A 20,345-nucleotide genomic window follows, 5' to 3' on the forward strand; every position below is an offset into this window, starting at 1 on the left:
AGCTGGTCATCTAAAATGGAAAATGAGCAAGTGGTCCATTACAGGGTGATAATTATTTTGATATGTACAAAGGCAGAAACAAGCTTGGTAGATTTGGGTAGACTGTGTTTCTCAGTGCATACCTAACGATGAAGCATGATAGATAGGTTAGTGAGTGACTTTGAATATTATGCTAAAGATACGGACTTCATGTCATAATAGGGGGCCATCGAAGACATGTGATGTGGTAAGATTTACTCTTTCAAGATCTTTTATCTGTGGTAGTGATTTGGGGTTGATGGTGCAACACAGTATAGCAATAACAGCAAGATTAATTAGGAACAAGGTGAATGTCAGCTCTTATCTTTTACTTAAAGTTCTTATAAGAATTTCCTGATCAGAAAATGCTTCATCAGTTTTTATTTTCAACTCTGAGAAGCATATTTATTCTTCATTTAATTTGGAGCTCACAGAAAATTGAAACAACCTGAGCTGTGTTCATAATGTTTCTTGTTTTTAGAAAATTTATTAGTCATTCTTTTTTGAGTGACTATTCTCCTTGAGGCTTTAAAAAAATCATAGCTTTAGCAAAATTCTTTTAATATGAGCATACTGTAGTATGATAGCAGCATGGGAAACACTTTTATATAAGAATAAACTTTTTCTCACAAATGAGATTTCAATAATGAAATTATTAGAGGGACCAGCTCACACTGAAGAGATTGGAGACAGTTTGGGATGACCAGAAGTCTGCATGAACACACTGAGGAAAAGGGAGAGGAATGGAGGATCAGAGGGGAGAAGAATTCACACAGGGAGTTCCTCAGGAGTAATGCCCAGAGTTCCATTTCCAGAAGCCCTTGGGGTGTTTGATCTGGAAAACATGTATTTCCTGTAACAGAGTCTCATTTTGAACACTTTGTGGCATACCTGTGACATGTGTCATCAAAAGCCAGAGAACACCATGATTGCAGTTAGTTTGTCAGGTTTCACCCAGCTTATTCAGTTGTCAGGCATCTAAATCAGTATCTCATCTCTATAGTGTTTCCCTTTAGGAGGTGGGAATTGGTCACTCTAGTTGGTGTCTGTCTTTGCCTACAGCAGGAGGCATGGACATTGAGTTGGCTGGGAGCAGTCTTTTGAGTGTGTCCAAGCACTGTTTGTTTATATTAGGACCCCACCAAAATGAAAGATCTAGTACAAATTATTTTACTTAAACTCAGAGGGATTTTTGTTGTTAGTCAGCAAGCATTTATTGAGTCTCTCCCTTGTGGCAGCAGGAGTTTGTTGGCTGTGAATAAAATATGAATAAAATGCTGCCTTTCGGGAGTTAACATTAAACTGGTCATCTCTTCTAAACATAATGCTAATAATTTCAACTGTAAAAATACCCCCCAAAAAACCCAGATTATTTTGGTAGCAATCATAACAGTTTTCTACTGGACCCTGTTTTGCAAGGAAAACGAATTTGTTTTAGGTTAGATACTTTGCATTTTTGAGAATGTATGTCATATTTCTTGGTACTTAATCATTAGATGAATTCAGACAACCTCTTTTGCTACACACACATGCACACACAGAGATCAGTAGAAGTTCAGTAGGCACATAACACGAATGAGATGTTCTGCATCAGTAATAATCAAGAATAGGGAATTTGCTGGTGGTCCAGTGGTTAGGACTCAGCGCTTTCACAGCCCTGAGACTCTGGGCCCAGGTTCAACCCCATATCAGGGACCTAAGATCCCACAAACTGCACAGCAACGCCAAAAATTAAAATGATCATCATCATCATTAGTTGTTCTTTATCCATAGTAAAATAAAATTGCAAAATTTTCGGGAGATGTCCAGCTACAAGAGATTGGTTAAATAAATTGTGCTATTTACTGTGAAATGACTAGAAGGAAAAGGTTGATCATGGTTTTCTCTAAGTAGCTTTATAGGTAAATTTTCCATTTCTTGCTTGCTTCCTTGTTTTTTGTATTTAAAATTTTTTTGGTTTGAATATTTATTTTTTAATTAGGAAGAATTTTTCATGAGTTTAATTCCACAGTTTTCAGTATGGCTTCTCTGTCTGGACTTTTTGGAATGGGCACTTGGCTCTGGCTTTTGCAGCACAAGAGTTGTCATGGAAATACTGTAAGAGAGAATGTCCACATCTGTAAGAGGAGTAAAGATACTGAATATAAGGAAGGAGTAAGTAGTTGAGATAAGACTCAGTAATTCCCCAAATATCTAACCATGACATAATTTTAAAATGAAAGAATGCTCCTGAAAATTGCAAGTGGAAAAAAAAAGTCTAACTGATTTTGAATAATATCCTCAAATTAAGACATAGCAATGTGAATTTTCTTGACCTGAAAATCAGGAAGTCTGATCTCCTATTATTTTTTAATTATAGCTTTTATTTTGTTTTCTTTAATCATGGATTGCCCAGTCAAGTATCTAATTCACTGTAACAGTCCCGGAAGTAGTTTGCCTTGTTTGGTTATTAGAAGTTAATTTTTTTCCTCTCCATTTATTGTTAGCTTTCACTGTGTTTGCTTTTAATATTGGTATTATTTTTGTTTGCAAACTGTTGATGTTTATGCAGCCTTTTTAGTTTCATACTCTGAAACTAAAACATAGTTTTATTTTAAGTAAATTCAGTATCAAGCATTACTGAGGAATTTTTCAAAACTATCTTGTTTCTGTTACTGCATCATCTTCTCAGGAGACTGTTTTGGTAAGAAATGACATGTTTGCAAATAGGCATTATTAATTCGGCTTCCAAACAAGCATGGATATTTTGCCAATTTGATACTGTTTCATGTCATAGCATGGGTTGTACATAACATTAGTATAGTTTTCATTTATATATGCTTTCACCTTAGTTACCATGAATTTGTTACCAGCTTTAATTATAGCTTTTCTGTGTCATATCTATTGCTTATTAAAAAGCAAAAGTAATGTTAAATAACATCAGTAAGAGAGATAAAGACTTTTAGTATTTCATGTACTTCTCAGTCTCTGTAGTAAATTCTAGTTTATTGCAAGTGACAGCCAATTCCCCTAAATAGTAAATTGTAACTTTTTAATATTGTTAAAATTGTTTAGACTTTGATTATTAGTAGAAACAGCTAATCTTTTTAACAGTTTGCTTCCTTGGATTTAGTTACCTGACTGTGTCGAAGAACTGGCAGGTTGTTTTCAGAAATCAAAGAAAGACTTGTATTTTTAAAAATTCTTTATTATTTATGTAATATGAATTGTAGGGCTTCCCTGGGCTCAGTGGTAAAGAATCCACTTGCCAATGCAGGAGACATGGGTTTGATCCCTGAATTGGGAAGATCCTCTGGAGAAGGAAATAGCCACCCACTCCAGTATTCTTGCTTGGAAAAGCCCATGGACAGAGGAGCCTGGTGGCAGCCTACAGTCCATGCGGGTTGCAAAAGAGTTGGACACGGCCTTGCAACTAAACAACAGCAGCAGCAAATATGAATTGTTGCTGAAATATTTAAACAAAACTATAAAATGTGTGCGAAAGCCCCCCCCCCCGTTTTTTCCTCTTATCATAAGCTATTTAGCTCTGATCTTTAGGGATACACCCCTAATTATAAGGAACCAACTTAGCAGAAATAAAAATTATCCTTTCTAGATATGTATTGTTCTATTTTTATTTCAGTAAAAGTGCTACTATCTTCTAAAAAGTAGGAATCCTATTTTTCTCTGTGCTAAAATGTTCACCTACATTACCTTATTTAATCTTTGCCATAGTCCTAGGGGATCAATAGTATTCACAATTTTGGATGAGGTAACCAATAAACAAAGAAATTTCCCTGAGGTCACACAGCTAATAACCTAGGTCTGTTTGACGTAGCTTGCTCTTGAAACACTTAACTATGCTTTTTTCCCATGTTCTCATGCTTCTCCCTGACTTCTCTTTGTCTTATCCTGGCTCTCTTCCTTGTCTGGCTACTAACAGTCCTTTAGCTGTTTATTTAGCAGTCCTCTAAATTCCATCTTGCATAGTTTTCTAATCTGCCTAAGTCCTATTTTTAACTCCTAACATATCTAGGAAGTACCCTATATTATTCAGATCTTAATCCATCCCAAGATCATAGGTAAGTATTCTGTGATAATTATTTGTATATGTAGCAAATACTGGGTAGAATGCTACACTGAAAAAAATATATATAGATGGGAATTAATATTAACCTAAAACATTGTAACCAGTGCTTAGAAATAAGTAGTATTTTGGTTGCTGATGCTAATGGATGTCTACTTTTCACTGCTGTCCTATGTTTGTATAGAACTGTTTTTCTTATCCTGTGTTTTATAGAATTTGAGGGGTATCTAAACCTTAAGTAACAGGGTTATGTTTGGTTTTATTTTTTCTCTTGGTTTTAGAATTGCCTGTTTAACACCTCTGAAATATTTTAAAGGAAGAGTATTTGCTTAATATGGCCATTTAATAAATATTACTCATTTTTGAAACCTTTAAAGGGAATTAACTTTCAGTGACTGGCTTTCTGCTTTGGTTTTGATTGTCTCATCTAGGGAACAGCTAAGTAATTAGACTTGAGAGATCACACAAGAAATAATGCACCCTTAGAATAAACTAGAGCCTGTAAAATTTTTTTTCTCTCTCTCTTGGTCCCCTTTTTTCTTCTGCTTTCTGTTTGTCACATACCGCCATTGTCCTTTGCTGCTTTTTTCTGTATCATCTTACTGTTTTCTCTTCTGTGTAATTGGTGGTTGAAGCAGTTCCCAGGTTCCTCATGTGTTTGAAGACCTATCTTACTTTGTCACTTGAGCCTAGTCCCCTTGTTTTCTACAACCTGCCATGTTTTTGTCTTGGATTCAGACCAACTCCATCCTTTGCCTCAAAGGTTGCCAAGCTTTTCTTTCGAAAGGAAGAACCTTACAGCGGTGTGGCTGTGCTGTATGTTGGATACATGTCTTAGTGTCTAATGAAGCTGGCAGATCTCAAGAACTTCCTGTTCAGGTTGATTTTCTCTACCAAAACCAGCAGAAACTAAATACAAAATACAAGCATTTCTGTGTCATGTAGATCCCACCTTTGAAAACACAGGAGTTAATTCCTGTAGAATCTATAGTTGGCCCTACACACCTGTGGTTCCTCACATCTGTGGATTCAGCCAACCAGGGACTGTGTGGTACTGTAGTGTTTACTACCACTGAGAAGTATCCGTGCATAAGTAGACCTGCTTGGTTCATACTTGCATTGTTCAGGGGTCAGCTGTAATAGAATTACCTAGATGTATAAATTAAATTTTATTTGAGTATAATTATTAAAAAAAATTTTAGTGTTGTTTTCAGTATTACACCTGTCCTGTTTTTTTTTAATTGCTATACTATTTTATTTTATTTATTTTTTTATATATATATTTTTTAATTTAATTTTATTTTATTTTTTTCTAATTTTATTTTATTTTTAAACTTTACATAATTGTATTAGTTTTGTCAAATATCATAATGAATCCGCCACAGGTATACATGTGTTCCCCATCCCGAACCCTCCTCCCTCCTCCCTCCCCATACCATCCCTCTGGGCCGTCCAGTGCACCAGCCCCAAGCATCCAGCATCGTGCATCGAACCTGGACTGGCAACTCGTTTCCTACATGATATTTTACATGTTTCAATGCCATTCTCCCAAATCTTCCCACCCTCTCCCTCTCCCACAGAGTCCATAAGACTGTTCTATACATCAGTGTCTCTTTTGCTGTCTCGTATACAGAGTTATTGTTACCATCTTTCTAAATTCCATATACATGCGTTAGTATACCGTATTTATGTTTTTCCTTCTGGCTTACTTCACTCTGTATAATAGGCTCCAGTTTCATCCACCTCATTAGAACTGATTCAAATGTATTCTTTTTAATGGCTGAGTAATACTCCATTGTATATATGTAACACAGCTTTCTTATCCATTCATCTGCTGATGGACATCTAGGTTGCTTCCATGTCCTGGCTATTATAAACAGTGCTGCGATGAACATTGGGGTACACGTGTCTCTTTCCCTTCTGGTTTCCTCAGTGTGTATGCCTAGCAGTGGGATTGCTGGATCATAAGGCAGTTCTATTTCCAGTTTTTTAAGGAATCTCCACACTGTTCTCCATAGTGGCTGTACTAGGTTGCATTCCCACCAACAGTGTAAGAGGGTTCCCTTTTCTCCACACCCTCTCCAGCATTTATAATTTGTAGACTTTTGGATCGCAGCCATTCTGACTGGTGTGAAATGGTACCTCATAGTGGTTTTGATTTGCATTTCTCTGATAATGAGTGATGTTGAGCATCTTTTCATGTGTTTTTTAGACATCTGTATGTCTTCCTTGGAGAAATGTCTATTTAGTTCTTTGGCCCATTTTTAATCACCACTTTGAATTGGTCCTGTTGTGCCTTGTGTACAGAGAACAGAAATGTTTACTATAAAGGCTTCTCAAATATTTTAAAGTGATATGTGGCATTCTTTTGAAGTGATGGAGGCCTGAGCCAGTCACAGGATGACAGCATTGTGGGAACGAGACACTGCAGGCACAGTCTGGCCATCATGCCTATCCCTGGAACACTCTCGTCCAGCAGCCCCGACCTCCTCCAGCCTACCACCAGCATGTTGGATTTTTCTAATCCCTCAGGTAATTGTTGCTTATTTTATATAGCCATATTTGTACTGAGTAGATAAATAGATGGTTGAGCCATGTGTAACAAATACTAGATTTGCTGGCAGCCCTCTTTTTTCACCTCCATATTTTGACTTAATGCAGAAACACTAAAAAGAAGATTATGTCTTTTTCTCTAAACTGGAGTGATGGTACTTTCAGTATGAAAGAGAAGTACGTATCTTTTGGTAACCCTAATCCAAGCAGTGGATGAAAGCAGGGATACTTCTTCTCAATCAAGAAACATGTTAACCAGAGTGTGGAAAGGAATAAAGCAAATTATTTTAATCTAACTTGTCTAACTTACCTTCCTCTGTGATGTACAGAAATGTGTTAACAGTTTTTTAGAAACACTGATTTTTCTCTCCACTACCTGTAATGTTTTCGTTACATCCAATATTGTTAAAGTACTATAGTATCTTTTTCATTGATGTTCAGACTTTCATTGTGGGGCATCAAGTTTATTTTTCTGTATCCACGCTCAGAGGCAGAAATTGTCATTTAACTATGTAACCTAAAATTTCTTTATAAGGATGGAACATTTTGAAGAATTATTTATATATCTACTATTTGAATGGCTTTGAGATGGTTTTCAATAAAAGATGCATACAATTAAAAACTGAGGTATATATTTGATCCAAGGAGAGGAGGGAAAAAAGCACCTCCTCAAAGATGCATATAGTTGGGATCAGCTTCAGTTTTGATGTTAAAGCTCTAACAGCTAGTGGGAAAAGGGAAGAATTCTGTTATTCTTCACCTGTTTCGAGAGATTCCTAGGCCCAGTGATCTGTCTTTGACACATCCTACTCTCTACGTGACTACCAGCATTCTTTCTAAAGCAGCAGTCTCCAGCTTTTTCGACACGGGGGACTGGTTTCCTGGAAGACAGTTTTCCTGTGGAAGGGGGCAGGGACGATTCAAACACATTGCATTTTTGTGCACTTTATTTCTGTTGTTATTACATCAGCTCTACCTCAGAGCATCAGGCATTAGGTTCTGCAGGCTGAGGACCCCTGTTCTGGAATGAAGGTTTTGATGAGCTGTTACTTGATTTAGAAATGTCTAGTGATTTCTATTTGTTCTGGATTCAGTAGTGAGATGGAAAGCACTCCATGTATTTGATCAGAAGTTAATATCAGATATTGTTACCCAGTATAAAGTAAACTGTTTTACATAAAAAGGTAAGAAAGCAAGCACTAAAGTGTCACAGTTAGGAAGCTGCAAAGTGGATTCAGCTTCTGGTGCATGAAGGAAATGCCACCACCAGGGTGAAGGAGTACCGTTTAAGCAATACAGGAGCCACATACCCACACATAAGAAAATAAGGCAGCAGGTCTCTTCCTGTAACCTTGCAGTCTACCTCTGGTGCTCCCTTTTGGCAAGAAAAAAATATGGTTTGCAGAGTCCTAGCCCCATTGTAGCAGGGTAGTTGTAGGTTTGGAGCCTAAACACAGTGACTTAATAACAGTTGGTATCCAGTTTTTACAGCATAATTATAAACCCCTTTTCTAGCCTCCTGTTATACCATTCTCCAAACTGTTACCTCTCTGTCTCTCCTGAGTATGGAACGTACCTTCAGAACTCTCTTTCTGTGCACATATTGTTTGCTACCTCTGGTGTTTTCTCCTTGCATATCCCAGGAAACTTATTATTCCTCAGTGCTGAGCCCAAGTGTTACCTCATCTGGGGATCTCAGGTCCCTCTGATACAGAATCGCTCTCTGCTTTTCTAGCACATTATCATTGTCTGTCTGACGTTGTCATGTGGTAGTATGGGAATTTATTTCTGTGTCTGTGTGCATATGTTCATAGCAGTATTTCTTACACTGCATTCACAAATAAAAATTTAAACACTACCAAAGCACAAACAAAATGTTCATCTGTACTTTCATAAGACAAGTGTTTAGGGATGTATGATTTATAACTTGATTGACTTACAATTATTGATGTACATTTGTATTTTTGCCACTGGCATATTTAGAAGTGAGGCAGGGTGGGAGGTAAAGAATGGGTAGAAGGGGGAGGAGAGAGAATTTGGGGATTTAGCTAGGGAAACGAAAGAGGTTGGAATTATTAAAATTTAGAAACTGTAAACCCTGAAGTTTACAGTTCTGATCTCTGAAGAGGATATGCTCTTCAAGATTGATTGCATAATTCCCTCTTTGAGAACATGTTGAAAGTGTTGGAATGCCCTTTTACTGTCTGTTCAGAGAAAGTCAGTCTGCAAAGCTCAGTCTGCAGCCTTTGTCCATATCAGCAATATGCATGAACACATATAAGAGGAATTTAACTTAAAATTATATTTTTAAATCTCCAAATGAGCAACTTTATTTAAAGCCTTCTGCAGTGCTGTTTGTATTTATGGTGAATAAAATATTTATTACCAATTAATTCCAAATTCAGCTTGGTGAATCATAAATGACAGCACTGAATTTTAGGTTAGCTGTGTACATCACATATGTATATTGTAGTACATGTGTGACATCAGCCAAGTATGACTAACTTTTATCAGTCTACATCTCAGTTATGTTTTTGCTTCATATTTTAAATTGTTATTAGAAAGTAAGGACAAAGCTACAGAACTGTTTAATACTTCGCTTTTGTTTGCTGACTTTTTTATGGTTTTGCTTTGTTTTTGCTGCCTACAGCTGTTGGTTTGTACTGTAAGTATCCTGAAGACTACGGTATTTTCTTGCTTATGTTTGTGTGTAGTGTTTTAGTATATGGTTAAAAGTCAGATGATACAGAATTGAATGAAGTAGGAAGCAGAACTCCATACACTTCAAAGGTTGCCAGTATAAACTGGCATATATTCTTTTAGCCATTTTCTTTGAATATATATGTCTTTTATACCCATTGAATCAGTGTATACATGCTGTTCTCTAACTTGTAAAAAGTTTCAGAATTTTGGGGTTTAATGTGACATGAGGCCTAAAATAATTCAGAGTGTAGCTAAAAGTATTTGAAAACTGATTTTTTTTTTCTGAGTTTGCATATGGAACTTTTTGCTTACTCTTTTTCCTTTACTAGCACAAACTTTTAATTTGACATCTTTAATATTTAGTAAACTTCATACTCATTTTGCATTGCAAGTCTGAGTTATTTTAACTAATTTTGAATTGTAAAGGAACATATATTACAGTTTTTATTTGCAGAGAAAGGATAAAATATAAAAGTCTCTGCTTTCCAGAATTAACAGTTGTTCATTTGCGTCTGTATCCTTTCAGAAATTTCAGAGCACATAAAATGTATGTACTGTTTCTTTCACCCCAAATGATATAGTTTTTTTTCCACTTAGCCCATTTCACCTAGTAATATACCCTAAATGCCTTTCTGCAGCAGGATGTATTCTGCCACAATATCTTGAACATTCTGTTTAACCAGTTCTGTTTTAGTGGATGTTTGCCTAAACCTCTGGGATTACATATCTTTACATGTTTTAGATTTACATTATTAATATACTTTGAATTTTGTCAAATTTCTTGTTACATAAATATCTATGAAATATTATCTATTTTCTGTCTATCTAAATTCCTCCAGAACTTAAAATATTTGCTTTTTGACCCTTCATAGAATGAGTTTGCCAGTCCTTAATCCATGTCATTATACTCATCACTTGTGTTTGCTTTGTGAACTTTTACCGTATGAATTGTCTTATTTACTTCATCATTATGTCTTTCCTTGAACCACCACCTACTCTCTTGAATATAAGCAAATCTTTGCAAACAGAGACTTTGTCCATCTCATTTGTTACTTTAGCTTCATCATCTGAAACACTGATGATGTAACGGGTATTCCATAAATACTTGTACAGTGATTAACAGTTTAAAGCAGAATGAAAAGACATTCCTTTGTTTTTTTTTTGTTTTTCTTGTAATGGTCATCTTAAATACCTAAAAAGTTCTTCTTTCTATTTTTAGTATAATATCAGGGTCAGACATTAAAAATGGAAGAACTTTTTAGGTATTTTAGATGATCTTTAAAAAACAAAGAGGCAGCAAAAGACTGCCTCTTCATTCTGCTTTAAATTGTTAATCACTATACAAATATTTATGGAGTACCTGTTACGTCATCAGCAGACTACAGTCAATGGGGTTGCAAGAGAGTCAGACACGACTTAGCAACTAAATAACAACATCAGGGTCAAAACGTGTCTCTATCTCACTTTTTAATTTTACTTAACACTAGAAATTTTGCCTTGGGTTGAAAGTATGGAATATGTGAATTTCAGTTCTTGAATTCATTTACCTATTATGTAAGGTCAGTTTTCATTCCAATCCCAAAGAAAGGCAATGCCAAAGAATGCTCAAACTACCACACAATTGCACTCATCTCACACGCTAGTAAAGTAATGCTCAAAATTCTCCAAGCCAGGCTTCAGCAGTATGTGAACCGTGAACTTACTGATGTTCAAGCTGGTTTTAGAAAAGGCAGAGGAACCAGAGATCAAGTTGCGAACATGCGCTGGATCATCAAAAAAGCAAGAGAGTTCCAGAAAAACATCTATTTCTGCTTTATTGACTATGCCAAAGCCTTTGACTGTGTGGATCACAATAAACTGTGGAAAATTCTGAAAGAGATGGACATACCAGACCACCTGACCTGCCTTTTGAGAAACCTGTATGCAGGTCAGGAAGCAACAGTTAGAACTGGACATGGAAAACAAACTGGTTCCAAGTAGGAAAAGGAGTACGTCAGGGCTGTATATTGGCACCCTGCTTATTTAACTTATATGCAGAGTACATCATGAGAAACGCTGGACTGGAAGAAGCACAAGCTGGAATCCAGATTGCTGGGAGAAATATCAATAAATAACCTCAGATATGCAGATGACACCACCCTTATGGCAGAAAGTGAAAAGGAACTAAAAAGCCTCTTGATAAAGGTGAAAGAGGAGAGTGAAAAAGTTGGCTTCAAGCTCAACATTCAGAAAATGAACCAGGTTCAATGCACGATACTGGATGCTTGGGGCTAGTGCACTGGGACAACCCAGAGGGATGGTATGGGGAGGGAGGAGGGTTCAGGATGGGGAACACATGTATACCTGTGGTGGATTCATTTTGATATTTGGCAAAACTAATACAATTACGTAAAGTTTAAAAATAAAATTAAAAAAAAAAAAAAGAAAATGAAGATCATGGCATCTGGCCATCACTTCATGGGAAATAGATGGGCAAACAGTGGAAACAGTGTCAGACTTTATTTTTTTGGGCTCCAAAATCACTGCAGATGGTGATTGCAGCCATGAAATTAAAAGACGCTTACTCTTTGGAAGAAAAGTTATGACCAACTTAGACAGCATATTCAAAAGCAGAGACATTACTTTGCCAACAAAGGTCCGTTTAGTCAAGGCTATGGTTTTTCCAGTGGTCATGTATGGATGTGAGAGTTGGACTGTGAAGATAGCTGAGTGCCGAAGAATTGATGCTTTTGAACTGTGGTGTTGGAGAAAACTCTTGAGAGTCCCTTGGACTGCAAGGAGATCCATCCAGTCCATTCTAGAGGAGATCAGTCCTGGGTATTTCTTGGAAGGAATGATGCTAAAGCTGAAACTCCAGTACTTTGGCCACCTCATGCAAAGAGTTGACTCATTGGAAAAGACTCTGATGCTGGGAGGGATTGGGGGCAGGAGGAGAAGGGGACAACAGAGGATGAGATGGCTGGATGGCATCACCGACTCGATGGACGTGAGTTTGAGTGAACTCCGGGAGATGGTGAGGGACAGGGAGGCCTGCCGTGCTGCAATTCATGGGATCGCAAACAGTCGGACGTGACTGAGCAACTGAACTGAACTGAACTGATTATGTAAGAATTTTAATATGGAATATTAATTATAAGACTAATAAATGCTGTACTTCTCCAAGATTCTTGTTAAATGTCTGTTTTTCTTACAGGATTATACTTTTATGTGTATTTTAGCTTCATACCTAAAATTTGAAATGATTAGATCATTTTTGTTTTTGATTCAACTTTATTCTAACTTCATATTCATCATTTAACTAATCATTTAATGTGTGAGTGTCTGCCATGTTTCAAATATTATGTTTAGCATTAATTACAGTGTCCTCCCACTAATACTTTTGTGAAGAAAATATATGTATTATACAGGTAACAGTTCTAAAATGGAAAGAGAGATTTACCCCAACACTGATACCAGTGTGGAGATATTTTTTCCTCTAATGTGTCTCAAATTTTCAAATTTGGTTTTCAAAATGGGCATTTATTATCTTGGCAAATTCACCAGGATTTGGGTTATGTAATATCCTTTGGGTAATTCCATTTGCAGATCTGTTCTAGAGCTATCCATTTATAATGCCTGATTCCTTCTTATATGACTATATGACAGTTTGTCCTTTGCATGTGAAACAAATGGTTTTAACAGTGTGAATATAAGAGAATGTAACAGAATACAGTGTTTGGAAGGATGCACAGGGTTCCTTCCCTGACATCGTACATAGTATATTAGCAGCAAGAGAAGAAATGTGTACAAATTGCCAATCTGTCTGTTTGAATAAATTTCTCTGAAGAAATTAGTAAAAAGAATCAGAGCATCTCCCCATTCCCTCATGGTCAGCCAGCTCGGCTGGCAGATGCTCAACCCCCAAAAACCTAGTAAACAAATCTACCTCTAAGCCCTGGACGACTGAGACCTATTTTTGTGAAGAGGATAGGAACAATACAGATAATAGTAGTAGTTGTTTGACACCTTTTATTGGGTTAAAAGGGATAATGAAACTCTTGTCCAGTATCTTTCTTTTGGAAAACTGAAATTTCCAACTTCCTGCATTTTCTAGCCCAGAATAGAGAAGCATATCGTTAGCATGCCATAAGAGCCTACCTTATGCCTGTAGACTTAGAAACCTAATGTCAGCAACATCTGAGGGACTGACTCATTTTCAGAGATGTATGAACAGAAGGCAAAGAGGTGTTTGGTGAATCAGATCTTTGCATACCTCAAAAAAAGGCAGTTTGGCGCGTATATCATACAAAAGGGGCCTGAATAGATGAAGCATTGTGCTTCCAGTTTGACAGTAAACCCAGAACAGTCAACATTTGTTGGCTAAGAATACTTTTCCTGGAATTGTATTCACATGTATTCAGTTGACTATTCCAATACTGAGAGTCAGTCTTTGTCTTTTTGTGTTGTAGACTCACTGATAACTTTATTCTGTGAAATTATTTCTTCCCACATCTGTTTCATTACTTTTCTCTTTCATTTAGCTAGAATTATGCCTCGGGTGGTTTTGAGACAAATTTGTAATTTTTCTTTTCTCTTAGATTTACAATGTATACAATGCTAAGAAGGTAATGCTACACAAACGTATACAGTGACTTGAGCCACCAAAATATCCCTAGCTCACCCCCATTACACACATGATAGAAATAGCCACAACAATACATTTTTCCTAATTAAAAATGGAAGAAATTTTTATAATTTATTATCATGAGGAAACATTTAGCAGTTGTTTGTGTTGTAAAATCACTTTTCAATTAAATTTAATTACATTAAAAATTAGCCCACTGTCATCATATGGGCTAATTGTTCAGAAAGCTTTGTTCAGGAAGCTTTAGCCAATGCCATATGAATAGAAAAAGCAATAAGGTAGAGTAGGAGGGGGGAATATCATTATTTACATGTATGTATTACATGAACATTTATTTTAAAGTAGGATTAATCTACTAATAGCAAACATCACAAACACTGAGATTTAACCACATGAATATTTTAAATTTTCCTGTGCTGAAATATATAAATATAAAATCTGAAAAGACATTGGCCACTTTATAGTAGATTGTATTGGCACCTAGTATAATTCAGTAGGAAAAAGCATAAAGAATAACAAAAAATATTTTTAAAAAGGAATAATGTTTTATTAAACCAGTGAGTTTCACCATGAACTAAAGAAGTGGAATACAAAATAATGACACATTTTTGGAGGAAGAAATGCAGAGGGCTTTCAAAATGGGGGAAAAAAATTCATAAACAGTTTTGATAAGAATGTGACTAAAATTGCTGTCTTTGTACCCTAGGATGATAAAACATTATAATGTTCTGAGAACAGTTCAGAAGTATATTTCCAAAACCCTAACCATATGCATGCCCTCTAACTCAGCATTTCTCTTTGGTTTGGATTATCCCTGAGGAAATAAATCAGATTGACTACAAAGGTTTATCTTCAGGGAGAGTTTGAGATGGAGGGAAATTATTTATCATAATTTACTTATGATAAAGGAACGTGATATGCAAGCTGACTGTCTATGATTCAGGATTTGGTTCATTTCCGATTATAAAATACAGATTGTGGAGTCCTATGCCTCCATAAAAAATTTTGTTGAAGAATATTTAATGACTTAAAATGTTTATAAAAATGAAAATTTCATGGCTTTCAAATCATATGCGTAGTATGGCTTTATTTTCTTTTTCTTGGTGTTTTTCTGTGAACATATACTAGTATTTTGTCACCAGAAAAGATACATTGATTTATTAATAAGTGCAGCTATGATTTCTTCTAACATCCTTGAAAGAGAAATATATATTTAACTGTTTAGAGAGATCATTGTCTTCTAAATTATTGTTTGAAGAGTTTGAGTCAGTTTCTGTAAAATAACAGAATACTGTTTTGTATTTATACAGATATTCCTGATCAAGTTATAAGAGTTTTCAAAGCAGATCAGCAAAGTTGCTACATTATCATCAGTAAAGACACTACAGCTAAGGAAGTTGTCTGTCAAGCTATTCATGAATTTGGTTTGACTGGTGCATCTGACACATACTCTCTCTGTGAAGTTTCTGTTACTCCTGAGGGTGTTATAAAACAGAGAAGACTTCCAGACCAATTCTCCAAATTAGCTGATAGAATTCAGCTCAATGGAAGGTGAATGTGCTTATTAATGAATGTACTGATTTCTGCATGTGTTTTTGAAGATTCCATGTTAAAAGACATAATGTTAAATAGGAACATCATGTTTTAGGGCCACTGAGTTCTCTCTAAAATTAACATAGTATTTTTCTTTTTTTAGCCTTCTGTTGTCTCCATAATTATGTAAATGGAATCTTAAGAGTGTTAGCACTCGTAAGTGCTACCCAGAAGTGGGAGAAAGGATAAAAATATTTTAGCCCTCCTGCTAAAATAAAGCCTTTGAACCAGTGGTATAGTCCAACTCCTGTTTTTTACAGAGGGAGACGATACATATCTCTATTATATGTATCTGAGTATATATATGTATGTTAATTTATACTATTTGCTTTTTAAATGATCAGTATGTACTTTGGGGAAAAGAAGCCATATTTACCTAATTCTTCTAAGTACTTTTCCTTTTATGATATATTAAAACTCTAAAAGTGTTTTAAATGTGCTCTGAAAATTATTTGATCAACTAGAAGATAGTTTCAGTAGCATTTGTTTTTTAGTGATTTTTTTTCTGGCAATAATACAATCTTTTTAGCAAACCCAGATTCATATGTGGAATGAGATCCTTAGAAACCTTAAAATGACTATCCATCATGGTTGCTGTTAAGAGAGAATAGGTTAACTCTGCTTTTGCTGACTGTATGTAGTGGTTAAGGGCATGGATCCTGGAGCAAGACTGCCCAGATTCAAATCCCTGGTCTGGCTGTGTGATCTTGAGCAAGTTATTTAGTACCTCTGTGCCTGAATTTTCTCATCATAAAATGGGATGAAAGTAATAGAACCAACCTCAGAGGAATGTTAAGAGAATTCAGTTAATAAACCTAACATAATTAGATCTAATTTTATTATCTACAGTATGAGTTTCAACTCATTATTTATGGTAATCTCTTAGGCATGTGAATAGTTTAAAGGCAGAAGAAAAATAAATATAGTTCCTTGACAATATAAAATAGATGGACACAAACTCAGGCTTAGATCAAGCTATATATTATTAATAGAAAAGACTGAAGTAAAAACCACTTGTGATACAAAATGTAACCTCTTCTGCAGCAACAGTCTTGTAGAAGATATTTTCTAATTATGAATTCTTTACTTGCCTCTGAGCTTTTAAGTGTCATAAAATTGTTCATCTAAAAAGATGAAAGGCAAATGAAGATCTTTTTTATGGCTACCGATCAATGCCATTTGCTGGAATGAAGTTTTGGATTTATCAAGGGAGAAATCAGTAATGGAAGTTTCTGTTCTGTATGGGTTTCATTCTTTGCTTTTCTTGAAAATTTCAAGTTAAGAAGAAAGTGAGTACAGCAACACCTTCCAAATAGAACTGTAGACAGTCTTGATTCAGGAGTTTACTCATGCTGTCCATGAACAAGTATTTTGTATAGTACCTATTATGTGTCCTGCATCCTTATAGAGCCCTCATTAAAGCTTTGGTTCTCAAGAGTATACACATGATTGTTCACACAACATGTGAATAATTTCTTAAAATCATTAAGTTTTACAGTATAATCAACGTTACTTTTACACTTTAAATTCATAGATGTTAAATGGTAGAATAAGAGAACAACTTCTTCAAAGTCTTCTCATTTAAAATGTTAATTTTCCATTTTATCTTTAAATGAATATTCTGCTGACATTTCTGACAAAAAGGTTTTTTTTTACCTCTTTAATTTATATTTATTTATTATTATTATTTTTTACTTTACAATATTGTATTGGTTTTGCCATACATCAACATGTATCCACCACAGGTGTACACGTGCTCCCCATCCTGAACCCCCCTCCCGCCTCCCTCCCTATACCATCCCTCTGGGTCATCCCAGTGCACCAGCCCCAAGCTTCCTGTATCCTACATCGAACCTGGACTGGTGATTCGTTTCTTATATAATATTATACATGTTTTAATGCCATTCTCCCAAATCATCCCCACCCCTGTCTGTGACAAAAAGTTATTAATAGTATAATGATTTTTTTTTTTATAGTGATGTTTTGACAACAGTGATAAAGAGGAAAAGTGCTCTTATAAATGTGAAATCACTTATAAAAGCCATTTTTCCTTTTAGGTATTATTTGAAAAATAACATGGAAACAGAAACCCTATGTTCAGATGAAGATGCTCAAGAACTAGTTAAGGAAAGCCAGCTGTCCATGCTACAACTAAGTACTATTGAGGTGGCCACTCAGCTGTCAATGAGGGACTTTGATTTATTTCGTAATATTGAGCCTACTGAATATATTGATGACCTTTTTAAGTTAGAGTCCAAAACAGGAAATACTCACTTGAAAGAATTTGAAGACATTGTAAACCAAGAGACATTCTGGGTTGCATCAGAGATTTTAACTGAATCAAATCAGCTCAAACGAATGAAGATTATTAAACATTTTATTAAAATTGCACTTCATTGTCGAGAATGTAAGAACTTCAATTCCATGTTTGCAATAATAAGGTAAGTTTGTACAAATATTTCTGTATGATTTTGTCATGATACTGAACTTGAAGCTGGTTTTCTTCTTAGGTATTAAATGAGCAGGAGAAGAAAAGTTCAATGAATATATTTTTATATAAATGTTGTTAGATTGAACATATTTTCCATTTTGGTGATACTGTTTTTTTCTCTTTTTGTTTCTTCCATCTTTCAGTCACTTAAACATTTTTTTGTTAAGTAGAGGTGGTTCCCTGCCCAGTTTTCTTCATTTCTCCCCCATGAGGGATTATACCTTCTTGGATATATGCCCGATACCTGGTCTTTATCATCAGACTTCTGTACTGTGCATCAGGCAGTACCTGATTCACTGTGATTTGACATTGAAAAATCAATGCACTACAAATTGGTGATATTAATGCAGTAATTTAAAACTGCTATTTTGAAGTGACCACAGCAGCAACAAATAATGCAACCATTTGGTGACCTCTTCCTGTTTCTCACAGACTATATGAGGTATTATTGAATGTGTTGCCACTCAGACAAGCTGGGCCATTAGAATTGTGAAAATCCTTCAAAGTTTATAAACCCAGGAAGTGTTGGTGGTTACATGAGCTTCTGGGAACCTTCCTCCTTCTCTTCACTTATGAGAATCTCGGTGTACGTACTTTATTTTCGGACCCTCATCCAGCACAATGCTGATCACAGAAGGATTCCTCCTAAAACAAGTCTAATTTTAAAGGTGGAGGGTAGTAGTAATGTGGTCCTTTTAAAGGTCATGTACTTGTATATGGTAGCATAATAACTACCGTAACTAATTCCATCTGTGCACACTCTCCCAAAAATTAATTACGATTTCTTTCTAGTACTCACAAGAGATAAAATTAAAATCTTTATAGCAACTTCTAAATCATAAATCTGTCATAGTAATAGAAAACTCCTTTATGAAATTTAACCATTGGATGCAATAGAACTAGACATTGTGGAAGAAGTGTTGAATAGAGATTAACAGAGTGGCCTTTAGAATCAGGCGCATCTGTATTTGAATCTTACCTCTTCCTTGTGGTAGCAAGAGAAAACTGAAGACCAGTTTCTCATTTGTGGAATTCAGGACTTACACCAACTACCTCACAGTTTTTAACAGCTGAGTCTAAAACAAGGGAACACAGATGCCATTGATAGACAATTAGAAGGCTAGAAATTGAAACTGTTTGTATAGGAAACATGGAGTAAAGAATCTGAGCGTTACCAGCTCAGTTTTGGAGTACTCCATTAAAAAAAACAACCCCCGCCCCTCAAAAAACCTGATTGACTCCAGAAGAGATCTCTGTGTAGAGTGTCCAAAGAATATGGTAAAAAAACATATCTTAGAGGCCATCCTCAAGGTGAGGGTAAAGAAGCAAATCCAACCAAAGAACTAGAGTACTAATACAAGAGATAGTAGACAGCATAGTTATGATAGTGTCGTTAAAATCAAGGAAGTAGAATGAGAGAGAACGGTGGAGAGCAGCCCCAAGATGGGTACAAAAAAGGTCAGACATTTGGTTAGGAAGCTTTGTTTTGGTTAGGTTGGTTTTGTTATGAAGAACATTTTATTTACATTTTTGACAGTTCATGTAACGTTGCTACTGCTAAGTCGCTTCAGTCATGTCCGACTCTATGCGACCCCACAGACGGCAGCCCACCAGGCTCCCCCGTCCTTGGGATTCTCCAGGCAAGAACACTGGAGTGGGTTGCCGTTTCCTTCTCCAATGCATGAAAGTGAAAAGTGAAAGGGAAGTCGCTCAGATCGCAAAGTCGCTTGGTGATCCCATGGACTGCAGCCTACCAGGCTCCTCCATCCATGGGATTTTCCAGGCAAGAGTACTGGAGTGGGGTGCCAACGTTAATTGCTTAGTATTCCTACATTTTATATCACAATGCATTACAAAATATAAAGGACATATTAACTTTACAGCTGAGATGAAATGGGTGAATCAGTCACCTATGACTGGAATTTATAGCATATTTTATTTATTTGAGTTCTCGTTTTCCTAAGTCTAGCCAAAGAATTGTCAGTTTTATTATTTCTGATAACTTTCTTAGTTTCATTGATATTTTCTATTGTTTTTTTCTGGTCTCTTCTTTATTTCTACTTGGATTTTTGTTATTTTTCAAATGGGCTTAGTTTCTCCTTTTTCTCGTTACATATGTTAAGTAATTTATTTGAGAAATTTGTCATTATCAGTTTAGGTCCTGGAACTGCTCTTGAAGTATCCCCCAAATTTTGGTATGTTGTATATCCATTTTCCTTTATTTAGAAGTACTTTTTAATTTCCCCTTTGATTTCTCTGACCCATTGTTTGTTCAAGGGAGTGCTGTTTAATTTCCA

The 20,345-nt window shown here is 35.8% G+C and overlaps 1 protein-coding gene across 7 annotated transcripts in view; it reads left to right on the forward strand.

Moving 5' to 3' along the window:
• The window catches only part of RAPGEF6 (Rap guanine nucleotide exchange factor 6), a 228,779-nt gene that overhangs the window by 171,281 nt on the left and 37,153 nt on the right, over positions 1-20,345 (forward strand). For all 7 annotated transcript variants that reach the window (XM_003586275.6, XM_002688965.7, XM_024995044.2 and 4 more), the window contains 3 exons: positions 6,459-6,616; positions 15,275-15,515; positions 17,615-17,998. In XM_003586275.6, coding sequence (XP_003586323.2) covers positions 6,459-6,616; positions 15,275-15,515; positions 17,615-17,998 — 783 coding nt within the window. The remainder of the gene's footprint in view (positions 1-6,458; positions 6,617-15,274; positions 15,516-17,614; positions 17,999-20,345) is intronic.

This window comes from Bos taurus, chromosome 7, assembly GCF_002263795.3.
Source record: "Bos taurus isolate L1 Dominette 01449 registration number 42190680 breed Hereford chromosome 7, ARS-UCD2.0, whole genome shotgun sequence".
NCBI classification, from domain to species: domain Eukaryota; kingdom Metazoa; phylum Chordata; class Mammalia; order Artiodactyla; family Bovidae; genus Bos; species Bos taurus.